General features: G+C 42.9%; 1 protein-coding gene across 2 annotated transcripts in view; it reads left to right on the top strand.

The window, feature by feature from the left end:
• The window catches only part of CCDC125 (coiled-coil domain containing 125), a 35,246-nt gene that overhangs the window by 12,302 nt on the left and 1,593 nt on the right, over positions 1–21,351 (top strand). The window contains exons 6-11 of one of the 2 annotated variants that reach the window (XM_066376423.1): positions 3,870–3,952; positions 8,383–8,498; positions 9,485–9,592; positions 11,242–11,416; positions 15,057–15,176; positions 19,764–19,894. In XM_066376423.1, coding sequence (XP_066232520.1) covers positions 3,870–3,952; positions 8,383–8,498; positions 9,485–9,592; positions 11,242–11,416; positions 15,057–15,176; positions 19,764–19,894 — 733 coding nt within the window. The remainder of the gene's footprint in view (positions 1–3,869; positions 3,953–8,382; positions 8,499–9,484; positions 9,593–11,241; positions 11,417–15,056; positions 15,177–19,763; positions 19,895–21,351) is intronic. The other variant, XM_066376433.1, reaches the window with a different exon arrangement.

Below are 21,351 nucleotides of genomic sequence, written 5' to 3'. Positions count from 1 at the left end.
AGCAAAGTTAATGCTTTTGACTGAGTAGTTTTTAAAAATTACAATTTATAAAGTAACTTAAGTGGATCTAATAAAGTATTTGTAAGCTTCTGAAGAATTTAATCAGAACCTTAGCATTAATCAGAATTCATTTGGAAGCTCAGCTAGAGTACTAGGAAGAGGTACTAACACAGGTGCTTTATTTCTCAAGGGCTACACGCATTGCGTGGGAACCTGATTTCATATTGTATTAATTTGTTAAGTAATTTAAAGAAACAGAATGCCTTAAATTTACATTCACTTCTAATTGGGAAGCTTTAACTTCCTGATCACAGTTTTAATGATCTGAGGCCACTCCTGAGCACAGCATATAGAACATTTCACACAAACATTGCTGTAAAATGTCCTGACATATTTTATTTAGTCATAAATTGACCGGCCTGACCAGGCGGTGGTGCAGTGGATAGAGTGTCGGACTGGGATGCGGAGGACCCAGGATCGAGACCCCGAGGTCGCCAGCTTGAGCGCAGGCTCAACTGGTTTGAGCAAAGCTCACAAGCTTGGACCCAAGGTCGCTGGCTTGAGCAAGGGATTACTTGGTCTGAAGGCCCACGGCCAAGGCACATATGAGAAAGCAATCAATGAGCAACTAAGGTGTCGTAACGAAAAACTGATGATTGATGCTTCTCATCTCTCTCCATTCCTGTCTGTCCCTATCTATCCCTCTCTCTGACTCTCTCTCTGTCACTGTAAAAAAAAATAATAATAAATTTAAAAAATAAACTGACCAATCTGGCTGCTGGTTTTAGTTACAAAAACTATTGTTTTAAGAACTCTTTTTTTTTTTATTTTTTTTCTTTTATTTATTCATTTTTAGAGAGGAGAGAGAGAGGGAGAGAGAGAGAGAGAGAGAGAGAGAGAGAGAGAGAGAGAGGAGAGACAGAGAGAGAGAAGGAGGGAGGAGCTGGAAGCATCAACTCTCATATGTGCCTTGACCAGGCAAACCCAAGGTTTTGAACCAGTGACCTCAGCATTTCCAGGTCGACACTTTATCTACTGTGCCACCACAGGTCAGGCAAGAACTCTTATAAGGCCCTGGCCGGTTGGCTCAGTGGTAGAGCTTTGGCCTGGCGTGCAAGGGGTCCCGGGTTTGTTTCCCGGCCAGGGCACATAGGAGAAGCACCCATCTGCTTCTAAACCCCTCCCCCTCTCCTTCCTCTCTCTCTCTTCCCCTCCCGCAGCCAAGGCTCCATTGGAGCAAAGATGGCCCGGGCGCTGGGGATGGCTCCTCGGCCTCTGCCCCAGGCCCTGGAGTGGCTCTGGTCGCAACAGAGCGATGCCCTGGAGGGGCAGAGCATCGCCCCCTGGTGGGCAGAGCGTCGCCCCCTGGTGGGCATGCCAGGTGGATCCCGGTCGGGCGCATGCGGGAGTCTGTCTGACCCTCTCTCCCGTTTCCAGCTTCGGAAAAATACAAAAAAAAAAAAAAGAACTCTTATAAGTCATTTCAATTTTTTTTAGTTAATAGACAAAGCTCCCTATGTGCCTTTTTTAAAATTTTTAATGTTTATTTTATTGATTTTACAGAGAGGAAGGGAGAGACAGGAACATCAATTGATTTCTGTGTGTGCCTTTGAACCAGCAACCTCTGTGCTTCAAGATGAAGCTTCAGCTAATCAAGCTATCTGGTCAGGGCTCTCTTTGTGTGGCCAGAGCTCCCTATCTTTTTTTTTTTTTTTTTTTTTTGACAGAGATAGAGAGAGAGTCAGAGGGACAGATAGGAAGAGACAGACAGAAAGGGAGAGAGATGAGAAGCATCAATTCTTCATTGCAGCACCTTAGTTGCTCATTAATTGCTTTCTCATATGTGCCTTGACTGGAGGGCTATAGCAGAGCGAGTGACCCCTTGCTCAAGCCAGTAACCTTGGGCTCAAGCTAGTGAGCCCTTGCTCAAACCAGATGAGCTCATGCTGGGGACCTTGGGGTTTCAAACCTGGGTTCTCCGCGTCCCAGTCTGATGCTCTATCCATTGCTTCACTGTCTGATCAGGCTCCCTATGTGTCTTTTATGCAGGTTTTTGAAGGTAACTTAAGCCTGACATATGTTGCTAATCGAATGGTTATTAAGTTGAATTAAAACTTTAGTAAAGAGAATGTTCAAAATAGATGCCTTAGAGGTACTTATGGTTCTGATTCTTTCTTAGCTTTCTATGCAGAAGGATTTAGAGACTTTCAAAACCTTCTCACACTCCTTTAAATTACCTTTATTTTGTGAAACATATGATTTCTAGATTGTTTTGAAGAAGGGAAAATTATATTTAAGTTCTTGTGCTCTAATTATGGGACGAAAATATTCTTTTTAAAAATTTTTATTTTTTATTAAGTGAGAGGTGGGGGAGCTGAAAGACAGACTCCCACATGTGCCCTGACCAGGATCCACTGGTCAAGGCCCCTATAGGGTGATGCTCTGCCCATCTGGGGCTGCTGCTTGGCAACTGAGCTATTTCAGCACCTGAGGTGAGGCCATGGAGCCATCTGTAGTGCCTGGGGCCAACTTACTCAAACCATTTGAGCCATGGCTGCAGGAGGAGAAGAGAGAGAGAGAGAGTGAGTGGGAGAGTGAGAGAAGGAAGAGGGTCAGGGGTAGAGAAGCAGATGGTTGCTTCTCCTGTGTGCCCTGGCCGGGAATTGAACTTAGGATCTCCACACGCTGGGCCGATACTCAACTACATAGCCAACCAGCCAGGGCCAGGATGAAAGTATTATTTTTATTGATTTTAATTTATTGTGTTTACATAGATTCAAGTGTCCCACTGAATACATCCCCCTTACGCCCGTGTTTCCCTCAACATCCCCCTTGCCTCTCTCCTGCCAACGCCTGCCCCCCTTCCCTCTAGGATTTGCTGTCCTGCTCTCTATAATGCTGTGTTATGTATATATAATTTCACTAATCTCTTTCCTTTCTCTGATCCCATCCTCTCATCTCCTTTCCCTCTGTCTGCTTTCCCTCTGGTCCCTTTGACCCCGCCTCTGCCTCTATTCCGTTCCTCAGTTCATATTGTTCATTAGAGTCCTCAAATGAGTGAGGTCATATGATATTTTTCTTTCTCTGCCTGGCTTATTTCACTTAGCATGATAGTTTTCAGATCCATCCATGTTGTTGCAAAAGGTAAGATTTCCTTCGTTTTCATGGCCGCATAGTATTCCATTGTGTATATGTACCACTGCTGCTTTTTTTTTTTTAAAGACTTTATTTATTCATTTTAGAGAGGAGAAAGAGAGGGGGCGGGGAGGAGCAGGAAGCATCAACTTCCATACTGTATATGCCTTCACCAGGCAAACCCAGGGCTTTGAACTGGCGACCTCAGAGTTCCAGGTTGATGCTTTATCCACTGCACCACCACAGGTCAGGCTGTACCACCTCTTTTTAATCCACTCGTCCACTGATGGACACTTGGGCTGTTTCCAGATCTTGGCTATTATAAACAATGCTGCAATAAACATGGGGGTGCATTTCTTCTTTTGAATTAGTGATTGAGTATTCTTAGGATATATTTCTAAAAGTGGGATGGCTGGGTCAAAAGGCAGTTCCATTTTTAATTTTTTGAGGAATCTCCATACTGTTTTCCACAGTGGCTGCACCAGTCTGCATTCCCACCAGCAGTGCAGGAGGGTTCCCTTTTCTCCACATCCTTGCCAGCACTTACTCTGTGTTGTTTTGTTAATGAGCGCCATTCTGACTGGTGTGAGGTGGTATCTCATTGTGGTTTTAACTTGCATTTCTCTAGTGATTAGTGATGTTGAACATTTTTGCATCTGCCTATTGGCGAATATATTCTTATTTAAGTACAAAATGTTAATGTTTTAGTTATTTGAAGGGTACTTGTTTTCCAGACTAAACTGTGAAAATGCAGTCCTCAAAGAAACTTTGAAACTAAAAACAGAAGAAATTAAAACATTGAAGTCTGAAAATACAAGTAAGAGTTATATTTTGATGATTCTTTTAAAATACTATGTTAAAAGATTCATTTTATACAGTGTTATGTGTTAACACACATAGTAATAGAGACAACATACTAGTATCTTGAAGTTATATATATATATATATATATATATATATATATATATATATATATATATATTTTTTTTTTTTTTTTTTTTTTTTTTTTTTTTCTGAAGCTGGAAACGGGGAGAGACAGTCAGACAGACTCCCGCATGCGCCCTACCGGGATCCACCCGGCACGCCCACCAGGGGGCGATGCTCTGCCCACCAGGGGGCAATGCTCTGCCCCTCCGGGCTTCGCTCTGTGGCGACCAAAGCCACTCTAGCGCCTGGGGCAGAGGCCAAGGAGCCATCCCCAGCGCCCGGGCCATCTTTGCTCCAATGGAGCCTCGCTGTGGGAGGGGAAGAGAGAGACAGAGAGGAAGGAGAGGGGGAGGGGTGGAGAAGCAGATGGGCGCTTCTCCTGTGTACCCTGGCCGGGAATCGAACCTGGGACTTCTGCACGCCAGGCCGACGCTCTACCACTGAGCCAACCGGCCAGGGCCTTATATATATATTTTTTATTTTTTATTTTTTACAGGGACAGAGAGAGAGTCAGAGAGAGGGATAGATAGGGACAGACAGATAGGAATGGAGAGAGACAAGAAGCATCAATCATTAGTTTTTCGTTGCGACACCTTAGTTGTTCTTTGATTGCTTTCTCATATGTGCCTTGACCCAGGGGGCTCCAGCAGAGCGAGTGACCCCTTGTTTAAGGCAGTGACCTTGGGCTTTAAGCCAGCGATCTTTGGGCTCAAGCTAGTGGCCATGGAGTCATGTCTATGATCCTATGCTCAAGCTAGCGACCCTGCGCTCAAGTTGGTGAGCCCACACTCAAGCCAGTAACCTCGGGGTTTCGAACCTGGGTCTTCTGCCTCCCAGTTCCATACAGTATCCATTGCACCACTGCCTGGTCAGGCTAAAAAAATGATTTTAAAAAGTGAACAATTCATAACATTGATAATATTATGCAATTATCTAGTACCATAACTCAAAAATAAAACCTTGAACATATTATAAAATTTTTCCCTGGCCCTCCTTTATCATTTAGCTTTTATACTCAGTGTGAAACCGAATACTAAAGCACCTAATGTCTGAGAAACCTGAGTAGGTATGTTTTATTGGGACACTAGTAGGAAAAGGGTTTTTTTTTTGTTGTTGTTGTTGTTGTTTTAGAGAGGAGAGAGAGAGGGAGAGAGAGAGAGCAAGGAGAGAGAGAGAGAGAGGAGGGGGGAGGAGCTGGAAGCATCAACTCCCATATGTGCCTTGACCAGGCAAGCCCAGGGTTTCGAACCGGCGACCTCAGCATTTCCAGGTGAAAAGTTTTTAATTGTATAGTTATTTATTATTATTTTATTTCAAAAATGTCTCTTTTTTCTTTATCATTAATACAGTTCTTAATTTTTCAAGTCATTATTTTACTTATTAATAATTTGAAATTTTGTCCTGGCTGAATAGCTTGGTTGGTTATAGCCTCATCCCAGTATGTAAAGGTTGCGAGTTTGATCCCCGGTGAAGGCACATACAGGAACAGATTGGTGTGTCTGTCTCTCTCCTCGCTTCTCCCTCTCTAAAAATTTTTAAAAAATAAATTTTAAAAATATAATTTAAATTTTTTTACCTATGTAGTTGACACTTGAACTACACAGGTACCCAACCCTTGTGGATTAAAAAATTCACATATAATTTTGACTCCCCCAAAACTTAAGTCTTCCCTCCATGTTCATGGGGATTGGTTCCAGACTCCACTATTAGGGAGATCAAATATGTGGTGCTCAAATTCCCCCATTTACAATGATGTATATTAACCAATGACACCCCAATAAATTCAATAAAAATTAAAAATAAATAAAAATAGTGTAGAACAGTGCATACAATCAGCCCTCTGCACCTGCAGACTCCCAAATATGGATTGAAAACAGTATTTTGATTTGAAGATGTCTGAATAAGCAGATGTGAAATCTGGGGGAAAGGAAGGCCCACTGTAGATTTAGTGAAAAATTCACCGTTGAAACCTGTGTTGTTCAAGGGTCAGGTGTGTATGTGTACACACACACACACACACACACACATCCCTTATATAATAAGCCACTTTATAAAAAAAATTAATGAAAATATTAAAGTGTTTTAAGAATATTAAAGTGGCCTGATCTGTGGTGACGCAGTGGATAAAGCGTCGACCTGAAAATGCTGAGGTCACTGTTTCGAAACCCTGGGCTTGCCTGGTCAAGGCACATATGGGAGTTGATGCTTCCAGCTCCTCCCCCCTTCTCTCTCTCCCTCTCTCTCCTTTCTAAAATGAATAAATAAAAATTAAAAAAAATTAAAAAAAATTAAAAAAAAAGAATATTAAAGTGGTACCAACATTTTATAAACTTTTGAGAGAAGATACGGAGCCCTGGCCATTTTGCTCAGTGGTAGAACGTCAGCCTGGCATATAGATGTCCCAGGTTCAATTTCTGGTTAGTGTACACAAGAGAAACACCCATCTACTTCTCCACCCTTCCCCCTATCACTTTTCTCTCTTTCTATTCTCCTCCCCTCCTGTAGCCATGGTTCCATTGGAGCAAGTTGCCCCAGGTGCTGAGGATGGCTCCATGGCCTTCGCCTCAGGCGCTAAAAAAATGGCTCCAGTTGCAATGGACTAAGATGGGCAGAGCATCGCCCCCTCGTGGGCTTGTCGGGTGGATCCTGGTTGGGTGGCATGTGGAAGTCTGTCTCTGCCTCCCTTCCTCTCACTAAATTTAAAAAAAAAGAGAGAGAAGATGTTGATTCTCACTTTTGAGAGAAACTGTTTTAGTATGCTGTCTTGAATGGGACAAAATAAGCTGTAAGTCAGGTCATGGGCCTGAGAGGGACACTTTACCCAGTATAGTTGAATGAGTTGTGGCAATGCCACAAGTCCCAGGTAAGAACTGCATACACACGGTGCTTTTTGGTACCAGTGATTTGAGCAGATGGAGATTTCTCCTGTGTTAGGTTAGTTCTCCAGACAGAAGCTACGTATAATCACAGCCCCTCCCCTTCCTCCAGTCCAGCCCACACCGCAACAAGAGGGAAAAGTTACTGTTTTCTTCTCTCTAATAGATAGCTGGGGCCTTATCCTAAATGGTTTGAGATCCTCTTGTGAAAACTCTTAATAGAAAAATCTGACAGAGTTTGGATAGAGGGTACATCTGACATAATACAATGTATGAAATCCCATCATCTGGTTGTCTCATTATCTACCAAGTCTCTGGATAATTTGCCTTTGTAAGTTTTCTCCATGCTACAAATTTTCCAGGAGTAAATGTAGACTAGATTTCAGTTGCAAAGTTAAGATACTTACTTCCAGGCCCTGGCCGTTTGGCTCAGTGGTAGAGCATTGGCCTGGCATGTGGAAGTCCCGGGTTCGATTCCTGGCCAGGGCACACAGGAGAACCACCCATCTGCTTCTCCATCCTTCCCCTTCTCTTTTCTTTCTTTCTCTCTCCTCCCCTCCCACAGCCAAAGCTCTGTTGGAGCAAAGTTGGCCCGGGCACTGAGGATGACTCCATGGCCTCCACCTCAGGCGCTAGAATAGCTCCGGTTGCAACAGAGCAACGCCCCAGATGGGCAGAGCATTGCCCCCTAGTGGACATGCCAGGTGGATCCTGGCATCTATCTCTCTGCCTCCCCGCTTCTCACTTCAGGAAAAAAAATAATATACTTCCACATTAGAAGTAATAACATTTTATCTAGTGTTACATGTATTATCTCACTTAATACCCACTATTGTATCAGATTTTCTGGATGGGGCCAAATTTTGTGTGTATTGCCTGATGTATATGCATTGCCTGTAAGAAATGAATATAGCCCTGGCCGGTTGGCTCAGCGGTAGAGCGTCGGCCTGGCGTGCAGGGGTCCCGGGTTCGATTCCCGGCCAGGGCACATAGGAGAAGCGCCCATTTGCTTCTCCACCCCCACCCCCTCCTTCCTCTCTGTCTCTCTCTTCCCCTCCCGCAGCCAAGGCTCCATTGGAGCAAAGATGGCCCTGGCGCTGGGGATGGCTCCTTGGCCTCTGCCCCAGGCGCTAGAGTGGCTCTGGTTGTGGCAGAGCGACGCCCTGGAGGGGCAGAGCATCGCCCCCTGGTGGGCAGAGCGTCGCCCCCTGGTGGGCAGAGCATCGCCCCCTGGTGGGCAGAGCATCGCCCCCTGGTGGGCGTGCCAGGTGGATCCCGGTCGGGCGTATGCGGGAGTCTGTCTGACTGTCTCTCCCCGTTTCCAGCTTCAGAAAAAGAAAAAAAAAAAAAAGAAAAAGAAATGAGTATAGATGTTAATGTAAGAAGATTAGGTGAGGCCAGAGTTAGCCCTCATAACTAACACTTTCCTATATGGCCTTCCTAGGTTTGAATCAACAGTATTTGGAAGCCCTTGCTATGCTTGATATCAAACAGCAGAAGATGGTTCAGGAAAACATGTATGATGATAAAAGTGGCTTTACAGAGGTTTCAAGTCTTGAGGTAGGTAAGCAGGTATGAAAGCTTAGCAAGATGGAAATTTTCTACGTTTCTTTCTACCATCATCATCTGTTACGTGTTTTAGGATAGTACTATACTTAGCGATTTGAGACTGAGAAGCCCATGGGTTTGCCCCGATCAGTTCTTGTCTTGCTGGTACCATACCTTCTTCATGTATGACATTTCTGGACATTAAGGGATATGGTAGCCACTTCCTTCCTTTTAGTCCTTATTTTTACAGTTTTAACGGAGGCTGTGTTAGTAGGGTCTCACATTATGCAACCATAGACTGTTTTTTAAGGAGTAGACAAATGATTGTTTTCCTCATTGACATTAAAATTCATTCAGGCCTGACCTGTGGTGGCGCAGTGGATAAAGCGTCGACCTGGAAATGCTGAGGTCTCCGGTTTGAAACCCTGGGTTTGGCTGGTCAAGGCACATATGGGAGTTGATGCTTCCAGCTCCTCCCCCCTGTATCTCTCTCTCCTCTCTCTCTCTCTCTCTCTCTCCCTCTCTCCTCTCTAAAATGAATAAATAATAAAAAAAAAATTCATTCATTTCTGAGCATGGAGCTGTCCCTGACAGAAGCTGGCAGTAATGATTGCTGGGCAGCAGGGCCAAGTCCAGTCACAGGAAGTCTACAGTGTGGATATTAATATTTATTCCATTACGTCAAGCTCCTGCCAAGGAATCAGAACTGTAGGAAACTGGTGCCAAGTTAAAGGCAAAGGTGGAGAGTGAAAAGAAGTAAGGTAGAATTCCATTATGTTTTTGTTCCGAGCAACGTTCTTTCCTTATTTGTATATAATTAATCTTTACTTGGATCCTGAAATCCTGATCTCAGCTTCTATTTTTGTTTCCCTTTCCAGTTTCTTTGAATCAGATGCTTGAACAGAAATGTGCATGGGTATGTGTGAGTGTGGTCCTGCACTTGTGTCTAGCTAGGCAGTGTGACATTTAGTAATGGGATAATGCTTTTGGATTTAAAGCTTGCGGTCCTTGGAGCCTGCCTTTGTCACGGTCCCGGAGGAAGCCCCTGTTCCTGTGCCAAAATGGCAGCTTCTGCTCGGAAAATGCTTCTTCAGCTCAAACAAGAGGTATTGTGTTACCAAAACAGTAAAAGCTTTGGTTTTGTTTCTCTATTATAGAATAAATGGAAGTATCTACAATTACTAGCTTTATTTTAGGAGTCATTGGCTATGGAACTGGTGCTTCATTTTATATGGTAGTATTTACAGTAGATATAAACTGGACTTTATTCAGGGGTCCCCAAACTTTTTACACAGGGGGCCAGTTCACTGTCCCTCAGACCATTGGAGGGCCGCCACATACAGTGCTCCTCTCACTGACCACCAATGAAAAAGGTGCCTCTTCTGGAAGTGCGGTAGGGGCCGGATAAATGGCCTCAGGGGGCCATAGTTTGGGGACGCCTGGTTTACATGGTCCCAGAAAACAAATAGTACTTGGCACACTATTGTAGGCACATGAAGTTGTTTAACTAATGTTGTCCTTAATATTTCCTAAATTCTGTTTCTTTTGTTTATAGATGGCCCTAAAATTACTATATATTAGAGGGAAAGTGCACTTATGCTTAAAATTACTAGGATTGGCAACACTGATTAATGGGGCGGTAAACATGAGGCTTCCTAGAAAAGCAGTAAGGTACAGTGGAAGGAACCTTTGTACTAGCCAGACCAAGGTTTGAACCTTAGATCCATCATTTTCTAGCTGTATGGCTTTGGAAATGTATGTTAAATGGAGGGTAATAACTAGTTCGGAGGGTTGTTTCAAGAAATAGAGGAAGTAGACATATGTTTAGCACATGTCTGGCATTTTATCAAATGGTAACTGCCATTTTAATTAGACTTTAATAACAAATACAGTACGTGGACCATAATTTAAAAAATATTGTTAGTGCCTGACCAGGCGGTGGCGCAGTGGATAGAGCATCGGACTGGGATGCAGAAGACCCGGGTTCGAGACCCCAAGGTCGCCAGCTTGAGTGCAGGCTCATCTGGTTTGAGGAAAAGCCCACCAGCTTGAACCCAAGGTCGCTGGCTCCAGCAAGGGGTTACTCAGTCTGCTGAAGACCCGCGGTCAAGGCACATATGAGAAAGCAATCAATGAACAACTAGGGTGTTACAATGCGCAACGAGAAACTGATGATTGATGCTTCTCATCTCTCCGTTCCTGTCTGTCTGTCCCTATCTATCCCTCTCTCTGACTCGCTCTCTGTCTCTGTAAAAAATAAATAAATAAAAATTAAAAAAAAAAGATTGTTAGTGAAGGTATGGAATTTAAAGTCTTCAGACTATATAGAAAAACTAACAGCTAAACATTAACAATTCGGGGTCAACTAAGGAGGTATTTGAAAGATGATATTCAAAATTATTTTTTCAGTTATTGTCTGGAATGGCCCAAGGCAGTACTGAACGGCAGCCTTTGGCATCCTCCCTTCTTCCTAGTAGGAGAGAGCACACACAGGGCCTGTTTAGGATAATGAAGTCCAAGAGTAGAATTAATGATGGGCACCATAAGGGAAATTTCTGGTAATCTAGTTCAGAGTGGGCAGTTACTACAAAAGAGAATTGGCAAGTATTCATTAAAGCAGATGAAGTTGACCAAAGACAGACAGACCCATGCTACTGGTGTGGCAGGGAGATTACATTTGCTAATCTGACTCAGTTTCTGGCAACAATTATTCTGGTTTTGCTGTGACACCTCTCAAACTTCCTTTCACAACCAGCTGGAACTTTTGCAGAAGAGTAAAGAAGAAGCTTACATAATGGCAGATGCATTCAGAATTGCATTTGAGCAACAATTAATGAGGAAAAATGACCAGGCACTAAGATTGACACAAATGGAGAAAATGTGTAAAAAAGAAACAAAATGGATAAATTGGAAGCACCTTAAAGAGGATGGTAAGTATGAACTATAATGGCAGTAATCTGGTATAATTTCAAGTATAATCAAAGTTGATTAAACACATTTAATACTATGGCTAATAATTGAAATTTTGCATATAGTTTTGATTTATTATAAAAATTGGTATCTATGGGAATAAAGGGGTCATTGGATGTTACATATACACATAAGCTATTCGATCAGCAAAACCAAAAATAACAGGAGACTCTTTTTTAGTGCTCTTCCATTTCATTTGAACAAGACCATGCTTAGTAGAAAAATGAATAAGAGTATTTGATTATTAAAGGGAAACTGCCAAGAAGGACATAATATTGAAGACAACAGTGAAACCCCACATTAAATGTATCTATCTGATTAAACTTTATTGACATATAAGATTCTGGAAGAGACATTTTGGGATAAAGGAAATATCTTAAATTGGACAAATTAATAAAATATAATAAATAAAACAGAAGTTAAGGTTTAGGTTGATAGATCTATCAAAAGTTCATGGCCATTTTTAAGTATTACCGTGTTAGTGTAAACAAAATATATAAAAATGGCATGAGAGAATACAGTTACAATTGAAATAGACCATGCAATAGCAACAAAAGAGCCATTTTTAAAATTTATTGATTTTAGAGAGAAAGGAAGGCACCTAAGGTCGCTGGTTCAAATCCCTGGGCTTGCCTGGTCAAGGCACATACAGGAAGCAACTACTATAAGTGGATACTACTTGCTCCTCCTCACTCTTTCTCACTCTCCCTCTCTCTCTGCTCTCTCCAAAAATCAATAAATAAAATCTAAAAAAAGAAAAAGAGAGAGAGAATGGAAGGGAGAGAGAGAGAGAGAGAAACACTGACTCGTTCCATTTATTTATGAATTCATTGGTTGACTGAACCCACAATCTTGGTGTATTGAACAATGCTTTAACCAGCTGAGCTATCTGGCCAGGGATTAAACAAGGTAGCTATTTTAAAATGAATTTTAGTTTCTCTAAAAGGTCAATATCAGTTTTCTTGTATCAATATTATTCAGAATTCATATTGCTTCAATTTAATATTCAATTTAAAACTATTTATTAGTTAAGAAAGATTAAAGTGAAGTTTATTAGAAGTTTAAAAAATTTTTTGTGTGCCAGAGAGAGACAGGAGGACAGATAGGGACAAACAGACAGGAAGGGAGAGAGATGAGTAGTATCAGTTCTTCATTGCGGCACCTTAGTTGTTCATTGATTGCTTTCTCATATGTGCCTTGACTGCGGGGACTACAGCAGAGTGAGTGACCCCTTGCTCAAGCCAGCGACCTTGGGTTCATGCCAACAATCTTGGGCTTCAAGCCAGCAACCATGGGGTCATGTCTATGATCCCACATTCAAGCTGGCAACCTTAGGGTTTCAAACCTGGGTCCTCTGTGTCCCAGTCTGATGCTCTATCCCAGGGGTCGGGAACCTTTTTGGCTGAGAGAGCCATGAACGCCACATATTTTAAAATGTAATTCCATGAGAGCCATATAATGATCCGTGTATGTTACGCATTATCCAATAAAAATTTGGTGTTCCGGAGAACAGCTGTGATTGGCTCCAGCCACCTGCAACCATGAACATGAGCAGTAGGAAATGAATGGATTGTAATACATGAGAATGTTTTATATTTTTAACGTTATTATTTTTTTTTATTAAAGATTTGTCTGTGAGCCAGATGCAGCCATCAAAAGAGCCACAGCTGGCTCACAAGCCATAGGTTCCCAACCCTTGCTCTATCCACTGCGCCACTGACTGGTCAGGCAAGAAGTTTTAATATTTTAGTAGTAAAATCTGAGATGACTGTATTTCTAAATATTTTCTAATATGTTAAAATTCATAACCCTAAATTCAATATGTCTCATCTTTAGATGAACTTCAGGAGTAGTAAGAATCTTGTAATATTAAAAATAAAGCTTAACAGTAGATAACTATTTTGTTTGAAAACATTTTTTTCAAATAGTGCATATTAGCAATAGTATATGGATTAAGTTTTGTGAATTTTAGCTTCATTAACTAAACTTTACTCATCCCTTTTCTGAAATGGTAAGAAGTAGCTTACAGGGATAATAATAATTGGTAAGTAAGAACTATGAACATAGGTTAAAAAAAGCATACTATAACTTATCCTGGTGGTGATGCAGTGGATAGAGTGTTGGCCTGGAATACTGAAGACCCAGCTTTGAAATCCGAAGGTTGCTGGCTTGAGCACAGGCTTATCTGGCTTGAGCATGGGCTCACCAGCTTGAGCATGGGGTTGCTGGCTTGAACATGGGAGCATAGACATGACCCCATGGTCGCTGACTTGAGCCCAAAGATCGCTGTCTTGAAGCCCAAAGTCACTGGCTTGAGCAAGTGGTCATTGTCTCAGCTGGAGCCCCTCAGTCAAGGCTGAGAAAGCAATCAGTGAAGGTGCTGCAACTACGAGTTGATGCTTCTCATCTCTTCCTTCTTGTGTGTCTTTCTCTCCATACCCCTCTCTCTCTCGCTCAAAAAGAAAAAGGCGTATTATAAAAATTATATTTAGCCTGACCAGGTGGTGGCACAGTGGATAGAGCGTCGGACTGGGATGTGGAAGGACTCAGGTTCGAGACCCCGAGCTCACCAGCTTGAGCGCGGGCTCATCTGGCTTGAGCAAAGAGCTCACCAGCTTGGACCCAAGGTCGCTGGCTCCAGCAGGGGGTTACTCGGTCTGCTGAAGGCCCACGGTCAAGGCACATGTGAGAAAGCAATCAATGAACAACTAAGAAGTTGCAACGCGCAACGAGAAACTGATGATTGATGCTTCTCATCTCTCTCAGTTCCTGTCTGTCTGTCCCTGTCTATCTCTGCCTCTGTAAAAAAAAAAAAAAAAAAATTATATTTAGAATATTCATCATATGGAAGTCAGAGCAAAAAGGGAAAATCTTTTTATCAACCTCATTCTTTTTCTTTTTTTAAAAAATATTTTATTTATTGATTTTTACAGAGAAAGGAGAGAAGGTGGGGTGGAGCGAGAAGTATCAACTCATAGTTGCTTCAATTTAATTGTTGATTAATTGGTTGTTGTATATGCCTGGACTGGGCAAGCCTGGTGTTTTGAACTGGTCATCTCGAGGCTTTATGCATTGTGCCACACAGACCAGGTTCAACTCTCATTCTTTTTTTTTCTTTTCTTTTTTTTTACAGAGACAGAGAGAGAGTCAGAGAGAGGGATAGATAGGGACAGACAGGAACAGAGAGAGATGAGAAGCATCAATCATCAGTTTTTCGTTGCGACACCTTAGTTGTTCATTGATTACTTTCTCATATGTGCCTTGACCGTGGGCCTTCAGCAGACCGAGTAACCCCTTGCTCGAGCCAGCGACCTTGGGTCCAAGCTGGTGAGCTTTTGCTCAAACCAGATGAGCCTGCGCTCAAGCTGGCGACCTCAGGGTCTTGAACCTGGGTCCTTCGCATCCCAGTTCGACACTCTATCCACTGAGCCACCGCCTGGGCAGGCTCAACTCTCATTCTTTTTTTTTTTTTTTTTTTTGTGGAAAATACTGTATTTATGTACATAGGAAGGACAGCCACAAGCCCCTCACAGAGGACACTCCACCCCCAAGAAAAATCTTAACAGCAAATTCCTGTCTCCCTCGGCACTGCCCATGCAGGTGCAGCTGGAAGGCTGGGCTTCCTACGTCGGAGCACCCACCATACCCGTCCCACTGCAGACTTCCCAGTGCGTCAGGAAAAGGACCTATTGCCAGAACTGGTGTCCAGTGGGAGCCAAGGTGCCTCATTCCCAGACTCTATGACGAGGGCTAGAGTGAGAGCGCTGGTGGAACTCTTCTTTGGGTGCTACTGTGGAAAGTCGGAAGCAGGGTGGGGACCCAGCAGAGAAAACTGGAAGTTAGTCATGGGTTCATGGGTGCACACATACACGCACATAGCAGGACACAGGCTGTGCAGTCTCCTCGTGCTTGATTGCCTCCATCGGCCAACTCTCATTCTTAAAGAAGCACTCCACATTGTCCTGAAATTAACTTCTAAAAGTTTTGTGGTGTGAGACTTATAGAGGCCATTAAGCAAATATAATGGCTAAGTCTTCAATAGTGATTTATAGTAAATACAAAATCAATATTTATATTGCTGTTTGTTTTTTTAAAGACTTTATTCAATTTTCAGAGAGGAGAGAGATAGAAGGAGACAGGGAAGGGGGAGGAGCAGGAAGCATCAACCCCCATTTGTGCCTTGACCAGGGAAGCCCAGGGTTTCGAACTGGCGACCTCAGCATTTCCAGGTTGATGCTTTATCCCAGGTCAAGCTGCTGGTTTTTTTAATTAAAATTTTTTTTTCCATTGATTTGCAAGAGAGAGAGAGAAGCATCAACTCATTGTTTCAGTTAGTTTTCCATTTAGGTGTGTACTTATTGCTTGCTTCTTGTATATGTCTGGATGGGGGTCAAATCTGCAACCTCTGATGTGCCGGCGTTGGTGCTCTATCCACTGAGCCACCTGGCCAGGACTTTATATGGCTGTTTTGTATAATAATTTTTTTTATTTTTTAAATGTCTTTTGGTAGACCTTTTTTATTCTTTTTAGATTTTATTTATTCATTTTTTAGAGAGAGGAGACAGACAGAGAGAAGCGGGGGAGGAGCAGAAAGCATCAACTCCGCCTGACCAGGCGGTGGTGCAGTGGATAGAGCGTCAGACTGGGATGAGGAGGACCCAGGTTCGAGACCCCAAGGTCGCCAGCTTGAGCGTGGGCTCATCTGGTTTGAACAGAGCTCACCAGCTTGGACCCAAGGTCACTGGCTCAAGCAAGAGGTCACTTGGTCTGCTGAAGGCCCACGGTCAAGGCACCTATGAGAAAGCAATCAATGAACAACTAAGGTGTCACAATGAAAAACTAATGAGATTGATGCTTCTCATCTCTCTCCATTCCTGTCTGTCCCTATCTAACCCTCTCTCTGTAAAAAAAAAAAAAAAAAAAAAAAAAAAAAAAAAAATAATAAAAAAAATATATGTATATATAAAAAGATAGCATCAACTGCCATATGTGCCTTGACCAGGCAAGTCTGGGGTTTTGAACCAACGACCTCAGCATTCCAAGTCGACACTTTTACCCACTGTGCCACCGCAGGTCAGGCTATAATAATTTTTTGACAGAAACTGAAGGATAACTTCAGTGTCCCACTCAAGGTAGGTGATTTTGCCTTAGAAATAAACACAGCCCATGTATTTAGCCTTCTTCTTTCTTTATTTGAGAGAGGAAAGTGGGGGAGGGGGAGCAGGAGGCATCAACTCCCATATGTATGTGCCTTGACCAGGTAAGCCCAGGGTTTCAAACCGATGACCTCTGAGTTCCAGTTTGACATTTTGTTAACTGTGCCATCACAGATCAGGTGTATTTAGCCTAAGAATCAGTGGAAAACATTAAGAATATCTAGTTCTACCGTGGACAACAGATGTGTAGGTGACCTTCCTCAGGTACCTCTTCTCTCAGTTAGGCCATTGACAGGAGCTGAACTGCAAAAATTTCAAAGGTATACTTTGGTGTTTTGTGTTGTTGGTTGAAGGCAGATCCCTTTGGAAATCTATCTTGTTTGTTTTGATGGAATGTAGTGAGAAGAGTGATAGGATAAAGGAGGGGAAAGATATGGTTAAAGTAATCTTGTGAAAGCCTGTCACATTCTGCCACCTGCATAGAAGGCCCCCCAGAACTGTGCATGGAGGTTAGCCATAAGGATAGTGCTATGTGGACAAAACTGGGTTTTTAATAGATAGATTCGTATTCATTTCAGCACTTGAGTACGGACTCATTTCATATTCCAGAATTCCTGCCTTTCTCTACTAGTGATAAACCTCAGGAATTTTGCCATAGAAAATACGATTTGAGAGGCATCGCTCCCAGTCTGGTTTTTTTCCTGTTAAGGCACTGAGAGACTTAGAAGCAGATTTTTTTTTTCTGATGGTTAAAAGCATGAACTCTACCTGGGCTGAAATCCCAGCTCTGCATGACCTTGGGCAACCTCTCTAAGCCTTAGTTTCCTCATCTGTAAAAGGGGGATAACACTAGTGCCTACTTTACAGGGCTGTGGTGAGGAGTCACTGAGTTCCTCTATGTTAAGTGCTCAAAAGAGAGCTCAGCATGTATTAGGACACATGACTAGAAGTTGTCATGAGATTCTGTAAGTCTGGAAGCCAGCTCTGTCGAGGACCCTTGGCTTGAGAGCTCTCCTTGAGGTTCTAAATAGGTTTGCACAGTCAGCTTCTGATGGGTGGGTCTTTGAGATTCAGGAACATGGAATCCTTCTTCCCTCATCTCCTTTCCCCATTGAATCTGTTCTTCCTCCCAATTCTCCATCTTCAGTGAAGGATGTCAACGTGTCCCCAGTAGCCAAAGCCAGAACACTCACTGAGCCCCAGCTGTGTGCCAGGCTCTGTGTGAAGCACTTGGCATGTGTGTCCTCCTTTGACCTTCACCACCCCCCTCTGGGGCAGGAACTCTCATTTCGTGGTGGGCGAAATAACAGCCTTCAAAGATGTCTGCCTCCTAACTCCCAGAACCTGTGACTATGTCTCCTTACATCTAGAAGCAGAATTTAAATAATTGATTCATCTCTGCAAAGCCTGTACAAGTCCTTACAAGTTTCAGTAACTCTTTGTGAGTTTCTTAGTGGCAAGATTTTGATTCATTTTTCTAGTGTAGTCCAATATTGTGAATAGATATAGGATGTTTATTGCAGGTCATTTTCTTATGGGTGGCTAACACTTAAAGCATCAACTTTTCTTCTTGATGTGTCAGCTAGACAAGTTCTAAGATAGGTTATAAGCCTAGTTCATTTTTCTTAATTAAAAAAAAAAAAAGATTTTTTTGCCTGACCTGTGGAGGCGCAGTGAGATAAAGCCTAGATCTGGAACACTGAGGTTACCGGTTCGAAACCCTGGGCTTGCCTGGTCAAGGCATATATGGGAAGTTGATGCTTCCTGTTCCTCCCCCCCCCCTCTCTCTCCTCTCTGAAAATTGAATAAATAAAGTCTTTAAAAAATAAAAATAAAAAAGATTTTTTAAAATTGATTTTTTAGAGAGAAGAGAGTGTTGGAAGAGTAGGAAGCATCAACTCCTAGTTGCTTCTCGTATGTGCCTTGACCAGGCAAGCTGGGAGTTTCGAACTGGTGACCTCAGCATTCCAGGTTGTCACTCTATCCACTGCGCCACCACAGGTCAGGCCAAGCCTAGTCCATTTTTTTTCTACTGCAAATAGAGGCAGATTCACCCTGTCATCAAAGTTGCCAAGTGGTTTCCCCTTTGCCACAGTTGCTCGCAGAAGAATCAGTCAGGTGTGAGCCCAGTCACTAGTTTATCTGTTCTCGATTTTCCATGAGAACATTTGCACAGCATTCCAAAAACAATATTGAACCTTTCTTTGCGTAAAGGATATAAAATATGTAGATTTGTACTATACATTGTGTCCGTTCTATAGATGAAGAACACCCGTGTACATATTTCAGAATGTGGACATTTCAACATTGTCAGTGCCTGGGCTAGGTGGTTTCACAACGTTTTTTGTGAGTATGTGGTAAAACACACATTCGATGACCACTTTAACCATGTTTATACATTAAGCACGTTCACATTGTTGTGTAACCATCAGCAGCATCCACCTGCAGCACTTTTTCATCTTCCCGAACAGAAATTGTCCCCATTGAGCGCTAACTGCCCACTCTGCCCCCACAGCAGATACTCTGGTATAGAATGGCACAGCAGCCCTGAGGTGTATTCTTTCTTATTCTAGAGGTGAGGAAGTGAAGCTCAGAGAACTCTTCCCCTGGGAAGAGTTAGTAAGTAAGTTAGTAAGTGGCTAAATAAGGCTTCAAGTTCAGGTCTTTCTGGCTCTAAAGCAGTTTTTGGTTCAGAGGCCACTGGCTTGTACGCATTTTGTTGGGTCTGCATAGTGTTCTCAAATAATGTGGGAAAGTGGCTTACATTTAAATGAGGAAATATCACATACATATCAGGATTGCTAGCTCCTCTGGAAGACAGATGACCTGGTAGCATGGGCTGGCTGCATTCTCTCCCATGGGGCAGCCACTGTTGCCAGCTGAGGAGCGGGATGTGACAGAATGGCAGGGCGTTGCTCCGGATTGTCACTGTGGCCCTCTCCTCGCATTGACCATGCTGGCTCTAAAGGCTGTGCTGTTCCCACTGCACTGTGCTGCCGGACTCCTTGTGCTGGAAGTCTCATGAGGAGGACAGCCTCCTGACTGAATGAGGAATGAATTAGCCTTGCTTCGTACTTACCTCTTTTCCTGGAAGCACTGCATCAGTGAGTGTCATTTTATGTCTCAGCTGGATTTTCCTGTTCAATTTTAGGACTACTATCACAAAGGACCAAGAAGACCTTAGGGCAGAAACTCTTGGGTATGCTCCCTTCAGAAAATAGTTCTAAAAGGACTGAAGACCAGGATAATCCTCAGGAAATCTTTAACATGCTGATAGATTTGGTTAGTATCTTGCTTTCTTTTTGTTAGAGATGGTTGGTAAGCTAATCTTTTTGCTTCCTATTAAATCAACTCTACTGTCTACAGCTGCCTTTTTAAAAAGCCAGGGAGGAGGTGGCGGGAGGGGACAGGAGAGAGATGAGAAGCATCAACTTGTAGTTATAGCACTTTTAGTTCATTGATTGCTTCTCTCTCCCTCTCATTTTTTTTTTTTTTTTGTTTATTCAGTGAGAGGAGGGGAGGCAGAGACAGAGACAGACTCCTGCATGTGTCCCGACTGTGATTCACCTGGCAAGCCCACTAGGGGGTGATGCTTTGTCTATCTGGGGCATTGCTCTGTTGCTCAGCAACCAAGCTCTTCTTAGAGCCTGAGGTGGAGGCCATGGAGCCATTCTCAGTGCCTGGGGCCAGCTCACTCCAATTGAGCCATGGCTGTAGGAGGGGTGGAGAAGCAGATGGACACTTCTCCTTTGTGCCCTGACTGGGAATCATACCTGGGACTTCCACACTCCAGGCTAACGCTCTACCACTGAGCCAACCGGCCAGGGCCCATTGATTGCTTCTCATAAGTGCCTTGACCAGGGGTCTCCAGCCAAGCCAGTGACCTTGGGCTTCAAGCTAATGACCTTTGGGCTCAAGCCAGCACCCGTAGGATCATGTTGATGATCCTGTGCTCAAGTTGGCATCCCCACGCTCAAGCCGGATGAGCCTGCGCTCAAGCTGGAGATCTCAGGTTTTCAAACCTGGGACTTTAGCATCCCAGGTCAACACTCCATCCACTGTGCCACCACTGTCCAGGCAACACACCTGCCTTTTATGCTCTTTCCCCAGACCCTCCAGAATTATCATCTTCATCTTTTTAAACTCGCTGCTGTCTATGGTCATACCTCCCTGAACACATCTGATCTCAGCAGCTAAACTCTCTACATACTCTTCTCACATCCCCCATCCATGTTCTTCCTGTGCAAGTTTAAAGCTTCACTTTTGAAATAAGGGGTCTCCTGTAATTAACTCCAGGCATCTCTGTCATCTGCACTTACATAGTTACATAGTTCATACAAGGTCTATTTACTCAGGGATTTTTAAAGTGTTCATCCACTTCCTCACACATTATATCCTTTGATCATTACCACAAGCTGGAAATCAGTCCTGTTATCTCCATTTCATAGATGACCAAATTAAGAGACCCAAATTATATGAACATACTTATCTATATGAGTGTTATTGTTATTTATTTGCATATAAGTATATAAAAATTTCATATGTAACTTTAAAATTCTTTTACAGAGATAAATACATGCTGCTTTTAGATATTTCCTACCTCACTTCAGATGACATAAAAATTTTTAGCAAGAGGAATAGTTTTCTATTCTTTCATAAAACAAACAAACAAAAACAACCTCCGTACCATGTAGCATAATGCTTGGGAATCAGTGGACACTGACTTAATTTATTCATAT

Source organism: Saccopteryx leptura, chromosome 1 (genome assembly GCF_036850995.1).
Source record: "Saccopteryx leptura isolate mSacLep1 chromosome 1, mSacLep1_pri_phased_curated, whole genome shotgun sequence".
NCBI classification, from domain to species: Eukaryota; Metazoa; Chordata; class Mammalia; order Chiroptera; family Emballonuridae; genus Saccopteryx; species Saccopteryx leptura.
Note: the sequence above shows the minus strand (reverse complement) of the source record. Positions and strands in the feature narration are given on the sequence as shown.